The sequence below is a fragment of the Zootoca vivipara genome, chromosome Z1 (genome assembly GCF_965207765.1).
Source record: "Zootoca vivipara chromosome Z1, rZooViv2.hap1.1, whole genome shotgun sequence".
Lineage (NCBI taxonomy): Eukaryota > Metazoa > Chordata > Lepidosauria > Squamata > Lacertidae > Zootoca > Zootoca vivipara.
This window is the reverse complement of record NC_142583.1, coordinates 31038680-31052403: the sequence shown is the minus strand read 5'-3', so window position 1 is coordinate 31052403 and position 13724 is coordinate 31038680. Positions and strand designations below refer to the sequence as shown.

At 42.5% G+C, this 13724-nt stretch overlaps 1 protein-coding gene across 1 annotated transcript in view; it reads right to left on the bottom strand.

Annotated features, from left to right (window-relative positions):
- SPOCK3 (SPARC (osteonectin), cwcv and kazal like domains proteoglycan 3) overlaps positions 1–10785 on the bottom strand; it is a 117597-nt gene extending 106812 nt beyond the window's left edge. Inside the window, exons 1-2 of the mRNA XM_035113977.3 lie at positions 10652–10785; positions 10223–10426 (exon numbers count right to left, since the gene is read on the bottom strand). Coding sequence (XP_034969868.1) covers positions 10223–10426 — 204 coding nt within the window. The 5' untranslated portion in view covers positions 10652–10785. The remainder of the gene's footprint in view (positions 1–10222; positions 10427–10651) is intronic.
- Positions 10786–13724: the final 2939 nt, after the last annotated feature.

Sequence of the window (13724 nt, the reverse complement as noted above, 5' to 3'; positions counted from 1 at the left end):
GTAAATAATTTATATTGCATATAGCAACCAAAAGCATTAATATTACATGTAAAGCATTACTGTTACAGGGGGATATTGTTTTTGTCTGTTGCAGTATTACCTTATGTATTTTTGTATTTTATATTGTAAACTGAATATGATCCTTGGACGAAGGGTGGTAGAGACATTTTAATAATTAATATGAAAATTATTTACAAATGCATTAAACAAGTCTCATGATTTTGATTTTGATTTTAAAAGGCTAGCACTTATCTCCAATAGAAGAATATCTCTGACCCAGACTTACTTAAATTGCAGGCAAATTTACAATTGCTTTCCACTTAACACTGTGGCAAGATCAGAGTTAAACAAAAGTTTAACAAAAAGTGACAAAATGAAATGAATGATTCCTGCTCAACTAATACATTCAATATTCTAATCTGCAATTATTCAGAGAACTGCAAGAAGTTTGTAAATATAGCAAGGGAAAGATCAAGCCAAAGTCACTGATCACTTTTTCATGGCATATTTAATCCTATGTATAAACATATGGATTCCTTATATTTTAGTAGGATTTCACAGGAAGCAAATGCTGAAGAAAAGAAAAGCTAAGAAGTTACAGTACTTCCTTAAATTATGGAATAACCAAATGTAAGAGGAGTTTTGGAATGACAGCTAGTAAGTGTAACATGTTGTCTCTAGTAAATTTGCTATGAAAATCATAAAGCATCTAAGATGGATAGATAAGGGTATCATTTGACATTTAAGAATCTTACAGCACACAATAAAGCTATAAGAATGTTATTTCCCATGGGTGTGTGTCACACAGAGCACAAATGACCAGGTCAATGTCACCCCAAAAGCTATTAGGAACCTTTAGTTGGTGCCACCAGTAGTGAATTCTGCTTCTGACACCAGCTGGCAATTGTTGATCAACTGTGTGTAGGGCCGGCTCTAGGTATAGTCCTGGTGGCACAGGGCTGCACGGCAAAGCCACGTGGAAGCCGTGCTGCGCGCTGCGAGGGCAGGGGTGCCGGAGTGATCTCCGTGCCTCAGCACCAGGGCGCCCGACCTGCTCAAGACTGCCCTGATTGTGTGCTACCGGTATGTGCTGCACCAGACAAAGACAATCTAGAGCTCCTTGCAGACAACAGCAGGCTCTGTGCACACTCCCAAAGATGAAGTTCCCTCAAAAAGATGGTTAGTGCTGCTACTGCTAATCATCTGCAAGGTGAGAGAGTACCTGAAATTAATCCATTCATAACAGATACTCCTAACAGTTGCACCAACCATGAGTTTCACTGTACAGAAGCCATCCACATGCACTCCCCAAGGTGCATGCAGGGCGCAGCAACCTTTTGCATGGCCTGGATCATAGCCAAAAGGACATTCATGCACAAAAGCCCATTTCCACACAAACCGCTTTTAAACAAGGGTTGGAAAAGCCAGGGAGTTTTAACACTTCCACCCCCACCACACACCAATCACATGGTGCTAACAAGCCTTAGTGAATTGAATTGCATAAGCAGAATAAAATTCTCAAAACGAATCTCTTTGCTGTCAGCAGCATAAGGAATCCATGCTAACAAAGGGCCAACTTACCTGATTAGTTGAAGTGGCAGTTAAGTAACAAGATTACCATTTGAAAAGCTTACCTCGACTGACAGGTACTGTGTACATGTGATAAATCTTTTTTTAAAAAATCCAGGGGCACAGTGACAGCCACTTCACACAAAACAATTACTATGTAGATGCAAACTATTACTAAACAGGTGTATTGCTTACATGCTAAATACAGATTTATGAAACTAAACACTTAAGGCAGAAATAAAGAAGGAAATGTTATGGAAGGATTTGATAACAAGATCACCAAGTTACAAGATTAGAAATAGGTAAGTGACTCATAGGTGAAAGCTTAGAAAAGGTGAGCTAAACATGGCACATGTACCACTACAGTGGTACCTCGGGTTAAGAACCTAATTCGTTCTGGAGGTCCGTTCTTCACCTGAAACTATTCTTAACCTGAGGTACCACTAATGTGGCCTCCCGCTGCCACCGCGTGACTTCTGTTCTCATCCTGAAGCAAAGTTCTTAACCCGAGGTACTATTTCTGGGTTAGCAGAGTCTGTAACCTGAGGTACCACTGTATATAGAACGGCCCTCTTAAAAACACTTATCAGCAATCTATGTTACCAGCTATGAAATGAAGACAAAGATTTAATGTCATTTGTATACCACTTAATTGTAAAAACCTCTAGGCAGTTTACACAAAATACACATTGAATACTATGTATTATACACATTAAGAGTATAATACATAGTATTCAAATACCAATGTTTATAGTCTTCTGGCTCAGGTATTAGAAGCAGAACAGAGAAAGCCTTGCCCTTTTTAGAAGAAACAGAACAGTCTGAGCATTAAAACCATGCTGTACATGATTTCTGTCTCCAGATTTTTCCACCTCAAGTTATATATAAAACAAGAAGAAAGTCTGCTGGCACCTCCTATTCATACATCACAAAACTATTTATAATAGCTGCAGTGTAATAGGCACAGATGGCAAAAGTCAATTCCAATAAGATTAAAGACATAAGACAAGACTAATGGCAGATATCCATATCCACTAAATCACCTGCAGCAAGTAAAAGAAAGATTATTTGTTCAGAGAAAGGCGATAAAGACAAGATGAAACAGTTATCTACTTTACCTAAGATTACAAGGGCCAATCTAAAGAAGAGCATATTAATGTTCTTCTAACTCTGAAAAATCCAGCAGTATAATCAGCTTCTCTCAACGTAATGCTTTCCAAGACCAAAGAAAAGATCGCTTAGCCAACCTGAACATTTTCTTTTCCTACTTTTCATTTACAAGTAGACCATTCTACTTACATGCAATTTGACTAAACTGTTTCTTTCCCCCTTACTACTCTAGAGGTCAAACAGGTAATCAGGGATTAATAAGAATTCATTAGCAGGACACAAATACTAGACAAATGTATAAAGACAGGATAGATTTCTAAGTTAATTTATATTTCAGTCACCTCAGAATTTCTCCTCTAGTTGCTCTTGTCTATAATCTGCAACAGAATTATTGATGTACAAACTAGGAATATTATAGCATATGCCAAAGCCCCGAGCATAAAAAAGCAACTTTGTAAAGAAAAGAAAAGAAAAATTACAGAACTACTTGTGCTGTGGGACATTTACCCCCCAGTCTATATAAAAGAGAAAAGAAAATGGGAGGCTCTCCCAAGTTAGGTGGCTAGCCTACTCGGCTATCAATCCCATGAGATGTTCCATGTTTGTTTTTGGGTTTTTTTTAAAAATGAAAACCAACTATGTTTACCATGTGATACTCTCTTTTGAATCATGTAATCAACAGGCTCATCAATAATTACTTTCAGACCTTGACTCTGTTTCCTTGCCGGAGGGTATATATTGTTTCTTCAGTCTATAGATTTTCATGGTTCAGCAACAAATCTGAGAAACATACGGTAGTAGCTGTGGTTTAACTTGGGAGAGATGACTGGGGAAGGGCAGCTCTATGTACAAATACTATAGGGCTATACAGTGGAACCTCGGTTTATGAACACCTCGGTTTATGAATTTTCGGTTTACGAACGCCGCGGACCCATCTGGAACGGATTAATTCACTTTCCATTACTTTTAAAGTTCGCTTCAGTTTATGAAAGCTTCAGTTTATGAACAGACTTCCGGAACCAATTACACCCATGTTTCAGTTTATGAACGCTTCAATTTAAGTACTTTGCGGACCCGTCTGGAACGGATTAATCCACTTTCCATTACTTTCAATGGGAAAGTTCGCTTCAGTTTATGAACGCTTCAGTTTATGAACAGACTTCCGGAACCAATTGTGTTCATAAACCGAGGTACCACTGTAGTCAAAACCAAAGAAAAGAAAACCCTGCACTTATCCTACAAAGAACAGATCAGTACAGCACAGTCCGATAAATCCTACTGGATGCCATCCTGAAATCTCTGCAGTCAACCACCACAAAAAATAAATAAATAGGTGTGTCCTGGTTGACACTCTCTGGCCATTATAACATCACTGGGAGCTTCTTGCTGGATTGTAGCTTTCCCTTGACTGCTGTTCCGCAAACCTCAGTTAGGAAGAGAGTACTGCATGCCTGCATCCTAAATGCATTTCACTTGCACAATTTCAACCATACATCGTTGAAGGCAGAAACTGCAAGCTAAATCCAAGCGAGGCAGGGAGCTTAAAAGCTCTTTTTGTACCAGATCCACTTGGGGTTATATTCAGCTTTTACCACCTATTTGCTCCGACTTGCTTGTTGGGCAAGGCTTGCTCAGTACATGGACTCCAGGGATTCTCTGGCCACGGGGTGGCTCCAAGGATTTGGAGATACAGTATGCTATTTTTGTGTACTGTATACGCAGAACTAGGCCCCTGCATAAGATGCAATTGTACCATAGAGTAAAAGGTAAAACTATGGCAGAGTTGCTACATCAGCATCTGGAGTGCAAGAAAATATGAAATTTCAGGCTGGGATCTGGCTTTCTTATTGGGCAAGATCAGCACTTTGCCAGGTAATGTTGATCAAGGCTATTCCAGTTTTGGGGAAATTGTGTTAGCTTTCTGTATAGTTGATGGTGGGCAACTTTTGACAGTTGAGGAATCCTGCTGTGTTGTGGGAACCTTCCAGATAAGAGTCACACTTAGAAGACCAGAGTCAGTCAGTTGTCAGCCGTGTCCATTTCATTTTCCAAGAATATTATCCTTCCAGATTCTATCACCCTTCTTACTTAATGTAAACAGCTGGTGTAGTAACACGGTTAAGAGCTAGGTGTCCTAGCTTCACATCTCAGCTCAGTCATGAAGCCAGATTCAGATGTCTGTGGGGAACAAGCTTCCAAATAATACTGCCTCTTCAACCCTCCATCAAGCTAATTTTCAGTATAAATATCATCAGGATTGCCTCTCTACCCTGTAATATGACCACTGTCTTCTGGAATTAAGCACAAAGTCAGTACATACTCCCAACACATAAATTTTCTACTGTTTCAGGGTAACACAAGGCTTTTGCAATGTAGCTGATGAATAACTTTCTTCTGGACTGTCACAAGAGAACTCATGTCTTTTAAGAAGCAGAAATGTCATGTTAAGTTTCATATAAAGTACTAAATATTATTAGAAATTTACACCATTCCATGGATATCATTTTGGTGAAAAATCCAATTTAATGTAATGCCAACATTATAAGACATCAGGCAAAGTTGCAACAACATGGTGTAAAGCCAATGCTGGGCTAAGACATTCCCCGATTATGGACAATTATTTCAGAACAGCTCTCTATTCTCTTCCATTGTGTTCTAAATCACTTCTGGAAAGCTGAGCCAATGAGCCAGAAGTCAGGGTCATTATCTTACACATTAATCAATCCTGTCAGTTAACTCTGAGTTAAGCCTTTAAATACTTCTTTTCACACCAGAATTACCTCTGAAAGAGATAGGATTTTTCCTATTTTACAGAAAGCTTGCTTGTCACACACTTTAAAACTGTTTAAACATTCTAAATCCTTTCCACACTGGGGGGGGGGGGGACAAAGTTCTACAGAAGTGGACATGAATAAAGGAAGACTTTTTATATTATTAAGGTATTAAAAATGTATTCCCAGGCCTTCACCACCTATTTGCTGAGGCTGTATTAAGAAGCTCAGGCAGCTGTAACCATAACCTTAAATTATTTCAGAATATTCCTAAATAGTCAACCACTTTGATATCAGCAGCTACTACTTCAAAATTAGTTGTTTCAGGATTGTGGAATCATGCCATCTTTTATGTATTGAGCACAAGCTCTCCTTGAAAAATGAACATATGCAGACTCTGTTTACAATAAATCCAGATGTTGGTGGTAAGCATTGATAGGATCACTACATCCTTTCATGATCGAGTCTCCTGTGCCCTTAACAGCTGCTGCACAGTAAAACATTCAACAGGTGAAGTTTGTCTTATGAATCTACTGTGATGGAGAAAGTTCTTCCACATGAATTGTGCCCAGGTAACACAAAAGAGTCATATGTTCAATGGGGATGTCTCCCAAATAAGTGGATATAGGATTGAATCACTAGTGCTCTGAAATTTCTTTATACAGTGGTACCTCGGTTTATGAACACAATTGGTTCCGGAAGTCTGTTCATAAACTGAAGCGAACTTTCCCATTGAAAGTAATGGAAAATGAATTAATCCGTTCCAGATGGGTCCGCGGTGTTCATAAACTGAAGCGTTCATAAACTGAAGCGAACTTTCCCATTGAAAGTAACGGAAAGTGGATTAATCCGTTCCAGATGGGTCCGCGGAGTACTTAAACTGAAGCGTTCATAAACTGAAGCATGGGTGTAATTGGTTCCGGAAGTCTGTTCATAAACTGAAGTGTTCATAAACTGAAGTGAACTTTCCCATTGAAAGTAATGGAAAATGAATTAATCCGTTCCAGATGGGTCCGCGGTGTTCATAAACCGAAAATTCATAAACCGAGGTGTTCATAAACCGAGGTTCCACTGTATGGGTAATCTGTGGTCCTCCAGATGTTATTGGACTACAACTCTCATTAACCCCCACTAGTGCAGCCAATGATAAAAGAATTGTAGAATTGGATGAAATAAAATTAGAACTGCTGACTAACATCTCCTGGAAGGCCACAGGTTAGCAACCCATATTTTAAAAAGACACAATACCAGGTCATTTTATCAGGTCATTTTATCGGAAGACTCAATAGGGAGTATTCTCCAAATACTTAGAACAGGTTTGTTTGTTTCAGATACAGAAAAAACAACTGGCTAATATCCCAATAATACCACACACAACACCAACAAGGACAAAATGCAACAATGCATTTACTTATTCAGTTTTATGGGATAATGCATTGAAAGTATCAGTTAACACATGAGCAGCGTAATCATATGCACACCATCTCAAAAGTAGGTTACATGATTCTTACACTTAAATATGCACAAGATTGCAGTCTTCATGGATATATCATACAATGATTTGACACTAGCCCCACATCCTACAATAATCACATACTATTGAACTGGAAAATCTCAAGCTTCCAGTTCTACATTAAGGAAGAATGCATTTTTTAACAGAATGCAGAAGGAATAGCATGAAAAACTTATGATTTCAGATTAAATCACATATACAGACAAACTATTGAAGGGACCCGTTAAAAGTCTCAAGAAAAAATTTTTTCTCTCTTTTTGAGAGGGAGGAGATAGAAATTCTAGTGTCAAGGAAATCAAAAAAGTTTAAAGTGTATGTGATGCAATTTGTGGTAGAAGTTTGAAACCATGATGTATGGATGCTTATTAACAGTTCACTTAGAATTACTTTTCAATTCATTCATTCATTCATTCATTCATTCAAAGAGACACACTGGCTTACTGAAAATTCAGCTGCTAACTAAAATGTTTCTACAGATAAAATCAGCCTACAGCACCACTGTAAGTTTTGCAACTTTCCACTGCAGTGGTAATAGGCACCCTCAATTAATTATCACACCCACAATACTCAATACTCCTTACTTATAGCTATATATGGCTATATAACAAAATCCATCTTTCACTATAAACAAATTCAGAAAGATGCTGATTATTAATCCAAAGCCCATTCCCATGCATTTTTTTCTTAGAAAGTTCATGGAGCTCAGCATATAAACATATGATGTAAGCAGTGACCAATCCCCTTGAATACTTTGAAGCAAGGTAAATTTCTAACTCAGAAATTAGTATTTTCTATCCATAAGCCAAGAAAACCTATTCCAATTTCAAATACAGAAAATGATACCTTATTGCTTGAGATTAACTTATTTCCAGAAAACCTCTGACATTCCATTGTTTATGATTTATCAACTTAAGATGGCATGCCCTTGACTTAACGCTTTTCTATCCTTACTAGTAAAACAGTAGTGAGGACCCTATCCTATATTGTCTACTCTCATTTCTCTGTCATTTTTATGACCACCATTAGAACCCAAAGAGGGGCCAAAACATGTTCATTTTATTTAAAGGATGAAATTGCTCTTATTATTGGGGTGCCAGCTTTATGGCAACTTTAAGCAGAAGAGAAGAGTTTGCTGGAGGTTTCAAAAATATTTATTTAAAGTGATAAACAGAATAGTATAGAGCACAGAGCAATATGCAAAGAATTAAGTGCTAATGAAACATGGACAATTTGTCATAAGATACTGTAGTATTAGTGACTCAAGTGTAGGGACCATGACCAATAAATATTACTGTATGCAGTCTCTCTCTTTTAGTAATTCAGGGGGGGGAGTTTAATTTAAAACCAAAGTTATTAACATGCATACAAAAAATTAAGTAGCATTCAACTATTGCTTTTCTTCAAAGTAAAGAAACAATGGCAATCCAAAGTATGCTTGCTCGAGAAAGAAAACTTCGACACTTTTTTTTTAAAAAAAAAAATTTCCCCATTAAAAAAAATTCAACCGTAGAGAAGAGTTTCCAAAGCATGAACTAGATATTTTTAGAGGAGTAAGATTTAAATAAATGGTGATAATTATCATTCAACTGCTTCTAAGGAGATAAGATTCTAAACAATGCAATGCCATGCTTGTTTACTTTGAAGCAAGTCCCACTGTGTCCAATGCAGCTTACTCACTAGTAAATATTCAGACTGAAGCTGCAATACAATGCACACTAACTTGGCACTAAGTTTTACTGAATAACATAGGACTTGCTTCCAATTATACAGAAGGTTTCGCAGGCCACAACATACATCAAGCTGCACAGATCAAAGATGTCTCCACTGCAAACCTTTATGTGTCTCAGCCTAAGTTAAGAAAAATTCACAAAAAGTATGACAAAGCATTCACATGTGTTGTTTCTTAAGAATTTATATTTAGTCTCATGATAACTTTTTGAAAAGGATAGAGCAAGGAGATTTAAAGGGACTGGCGATGCTTTCCAACTAGTACTAGCATTCTCCCTTAGCCATTCATTCAGAAGCATTCTCTGCACAGACTGGACCTGCCCAAGTGTGAGATTTGGGGCTCACTTAGCACATTCCTTGCTTGGGCTCCATCTGATCAGGCCCCAAAGTGAGTGGGGCGTTGGAGAGGGAGAAGAGAAAGAAAGAAGTTGCATTCCCTACCTAGCTTCTAATCTGACCCTGGCTTCATACATGTTCCTCCAAACTCACTCAGCTGCTTTCCATGGGGTGAACAAGCACTGCTGCAACTGTAACTCAAGCACATCCTCCTCATCCAGTTAGAGAATACAGAATACTAGGACGGAGATGACAAGATAGCAGCAGCTACACTCCAGCAGCAGCCAGCCAGAGAAAATTCAGCTTGCTTCCATCAAAAGGGAACTTTCCCACGAACTATGGGTTAAAGACAGGACCAACACATGCCCTTAAAAAAATCCCACTCTCCTTTCTAGTTATGACTCTTAACCTCCTCTATGTCTATTCTCTCCCCTCCCCACCCTTGCATCCAGCAAAAGCCTGCCTTTTCATCACCATTTCCATCGCCTGGTTCTCAGCATTTAAGACCAACATTATGTATTATATATTTCTGACCTGCACGTGCACAAAGAGAGATGGCATGGGGTGGGAAAGTCCACCCGCCCCCAAGGCAGCCCATCACCATCAATCAGGGCTTTTATTCATTCGCAGACATCCATGTCTCCCCAAGTAGCATTGTCTGCGTGTCTCCCCCCTCCCCCTCTGACTTTCAAGTTCTTTTAAAGGGTCCATTAAGACACCGGATGGATCCTTACACTACTCAGTTAACAGCAGCGAGAAAGCTCCCCACAGTGGGGATGCACTTTTTACACTCAAGGCGATGCGGGGAAGGGAAGGGTGGGGAACCAAATAATAATAATAATAATAATAATAATAATAATAATAATAATAATAATAAAACCCTTTACATCTCCCCACACCACCCAGAAAAAAAGTTCAGACATCACAGCACCCGCCAGTGGGAAATGAAGATCGTTGCAGGGGAAACAAAGTCTGCTCGCATCGGGGAAGAGGAGCGAGGGAGCCATGCCAGTTTTCGCGAAACAGGAACACAAAAGCGCAGGAGAACTTCTTCGCAGAGGAAAGGTGATCGCGCCCGCAGCGAAAACCCAGGTAAGCAGAAATTAGATAGAGGAAGGGGAAAGAGGAGGAGAAGCAGCGCCGGCAGAAGGATCAGGCAGGCAGGCGGACGAGCAAGCGAGCACGGCACACTTACGTCTCGGAATTTGTTCCACTGTCCAACCTCCTTGTCATACTGGGAGATAGTGGTAAGCCATTGTTTATCATCCAGAAAATTGCCGCTGTCTGACCTGCCCCCGGCGCCCGTTGCTGCTGCTGCTGCCGCCGCCGCCGCCGCTACCACCGCCTGACTGCACCAAGCGGCTGCCCACACACACGCGAAGGCGGCTACCTTGAGCATCTGAGGGAGAGAAGAGAGACACCGCCAGGGCGGGTTAGCCCCCGAAGGCACCCAAAACACAGACGCCCGCACCCTCCCCACGCAAAACAGAAAGGGGGGGGGGTTTCCACAGCGAAGGCTCCCTTGGCGAGAAGCCGGTCCCCCGCCACAAAAAAAGAGAAAAATAAGAAGAGGGAAAAAGGCGCGAGTCGAAAGGGGGAAAGCGTGCGCTGCCCACTCCGTCACCTTGCCGCCAACCCCGTCGCCGCCGCCGCTCCGGACTCTCAGCTTCTTGCTTGTGGAAACGCAGCGCGACGCTGCCCACTGAGCCTCTCGCTGGAGGAGCTGCTGCTGCTGCCGCCGCCGCCGCTGCACGCGCCGCCGTCTCGAGCCGTCCACTCAGCGCCTGGCGCCCAGCGCGCGCTCCCCGCCCCCGCCCCCGCCTCCTCCCGCCCAACAGGCCCTCCCCCCTCGTTCTGCTGCTCGGCTCCGCTCCGCAGGCAGCTGCTGTCGAGCGGCGGGAGAAGCTCTCGCTGGCGCTCGGCTGACTGGGGGGACGCGGGAGGGCCCTTTCTGGCGGCAGGCGAGACTCGGCGTGGCGGAGGCGCTCGCGGAAACGCGGCCGGGAGGGCCCGAGAGCTACACGTGAGGCGAGGCACGTATGGGGCAAGCAAGCGCGCCTTTACGCGGCCGCTTCTTTTGCCTCCTGAAGGAAGAGCTGCTGCCGGGGAGGAGGCAGCCCAGGGCTCGCCTGCGCTGTAGCAGAGGCTGTAAACAGGGGCGGGGGACTCGAGAGGAACGTCAGAGGAGCGTGCTGGATCGGGACCATGGCTCGGCTCGGCTAGCGTCCTGGTCTCAGTGGCCAGCCAGGTGCCTGTGGGCAGCGGTGCCAACTTGAATAAAATATTGGAATAGGGGGGCAGGTAAGCCCCGTCCCACATAATCGATCACATGACGCAGGCCCCCCATTTGAATCAACTTGGGGGGCAGCCCCCTCAGATTTTTTTGGGGGGGGGATGAAGGGACCTCAGCCGCTGGGCGTTGAGTCCTATACTGTACCTGTGGGAAACCAGTAAGCAGGATGGGAGCACAAGAGCACCGTCCCCTCCTGTCCTTTCCAACAGCTGGTATCCAACTGTAGAGGCATAGGCATCATAGCCCTCTCCTCTTTGAATTTGTCTAATCCTCTCTTTAAGCCATCTAGGTTGGCAGTTGTCCTTGCCTCCTGTGGGAGGGAGTTCCACAGTTTAACTCTGCACTGTGTCTTCTCTAACATACCCGCCAGGAAGCCCTCTAACCTCCTCTCCTCTCCCCCCCTCCCTGATCTGAGCCTTGCCACTTCTGGAGGGGGGAAGGAAAGAGTGAAAAAGAGTGGCTGCCCTGATCCCTTTCCTGCGCTCACCCCCTGGGCAGGGAAGATCGGTTTCATGGTCCAAGCAACTACCTCTGCCCATACTCTCTCTCTCTCTCTCTCTCTCTCTCTCTCTCTCTCTCTCTCTCTCTCTCTCGCAGACATGTTCCCCTCTCTGACCATGGTTTCTCTTATGACACATGGCACAAGAGGGTGGCCGGGGGAAGGAGCAGCTGCCTCTCACCCACCTGTCCTTTCCATCTGGGTGCTGCTGCTAGGGATGTGCAAGCAATGAGAGGCAGCAGCCGGCAGCAATCACTTGCCCAGTTCTTTCTGCCAGTAACTAACCCACTACCTCCTCACTGAGCACACCCAGTGCCACCCTTGCACCACCCAGAGGCAGAGGGCAGCTGAGAGGCAGTCTCTGCTTCTGGGCTCCCCATAGGCAGTATGCTGGGCTTCCTATGTTCTCTATACTACACCATCTGGCAGCAGGTGGGCAGGAGGGATGAATCATAGAACTGTAGAGTTTGAAGGGTCCACGGGGGTCTTCTAGTCCAACCGCCCAGGAATCTTTCACCCAATGTGGGACTTGAACCCACAGCCCTGAGATTAAGTCTCTACTGGTTAAGCTAAATGACTGGACTTGAGTGGTTGCTTCCACTTCCTCACTCACTACACCAGTGTGGTGTAGTGGTTAAGAGTGGTAGACTCATAATCTGGGGAACTGGGTTCACGTCCCCACTCTTCCACATACAGCTGCTGCGTGACCTTTGGCTAGTCACACTTCTTTGAAGTCTCTCAGAAGGGAAAGGAGAATGTTAGCCGCTTTGAGACTCCTTCGGGTAGTGATAAAGCGGATATGAAATCCAAACTCCTCCTCCTTCTCCTCTTCTTCTTCTTCTCTAGATGTCACCATGGAGCCGGTTCTGCTTCTCCTGAATCTCCCTGAATTGAGCTGCTTCAGTTCTGGTTGGGATGATTAAGGCAAAATGATCACACACACCTTTAATGAATGCAGCTCATGAAATGCCTTCCCCCAGCCCACATATCTGATCCATCTTCTAGCAGCTGATTTTATCATTCTCAGAAGTGAGATTTTGATAACTAAAGTATTTTAAAGCTTCCATCCCATCTACAAAACAAATACATAAAAAAAAATTGCCTTGGCGTATACACTGAATGAATGTAAGAGGGGGCAGGATCTCAGGCATAACTGTATCTTGTCTTTTGCAGTTTTCACAACAGTACAGAAAGAGTTTAGGCATGTACAATTTGTACACATGTAAACTCTATTCACACCTCCAGGGGAATGTGGGGTTGGAAAAGGGGACAGAGTGAGCATAATCTTGACTTACTCCACTGAACATGTAAAAAGGGCCTACATGGTAAATTATTCCCTAATGAGAAGAGCAGAGTTAGATGAAGATGTGAGTGTGTGTGTATGCATGCACACATACATCATAGAGAAAGAGAAGTGTTTAGGAATAAGAGTAGTATGGGATTTACAAAAGTTTCCCTCTGATTTTTATGAAAAGTGATCTTGCATATATGTGTAAACGCTTTTGACAATGGAAACTAAATGATCAATTATCTCTAATTTTGTCTGTCTCAGCTTCCTGAACATTTAATAACTTGTAAGTGCTTTTTTCATATCTGTAAGTCTATCAGTCTGCACATAATTGGTTTAAGAGCCTGATTCCGAAAAAGGATGTTACAGGTTGCATTATTTGAGAAAAATATAAAAATACTAGAACCAACCACAAGTTACACCTTGAAATTCTCTGCCATGCTTATAGGCAGAGAAATGGGGCAGAAGTGGGTATTTCAAATAATTTATCCAAGGGAAGGAGTAACTGGCCAACTGTTTCTCAATGTTGAGGTTTATTTATTTATTCTACTTACAACCTGCCCTCCAGCAAATGGTCCAAGGGAGGATTATAAAAACAGCACAATTAAAACAAGTAC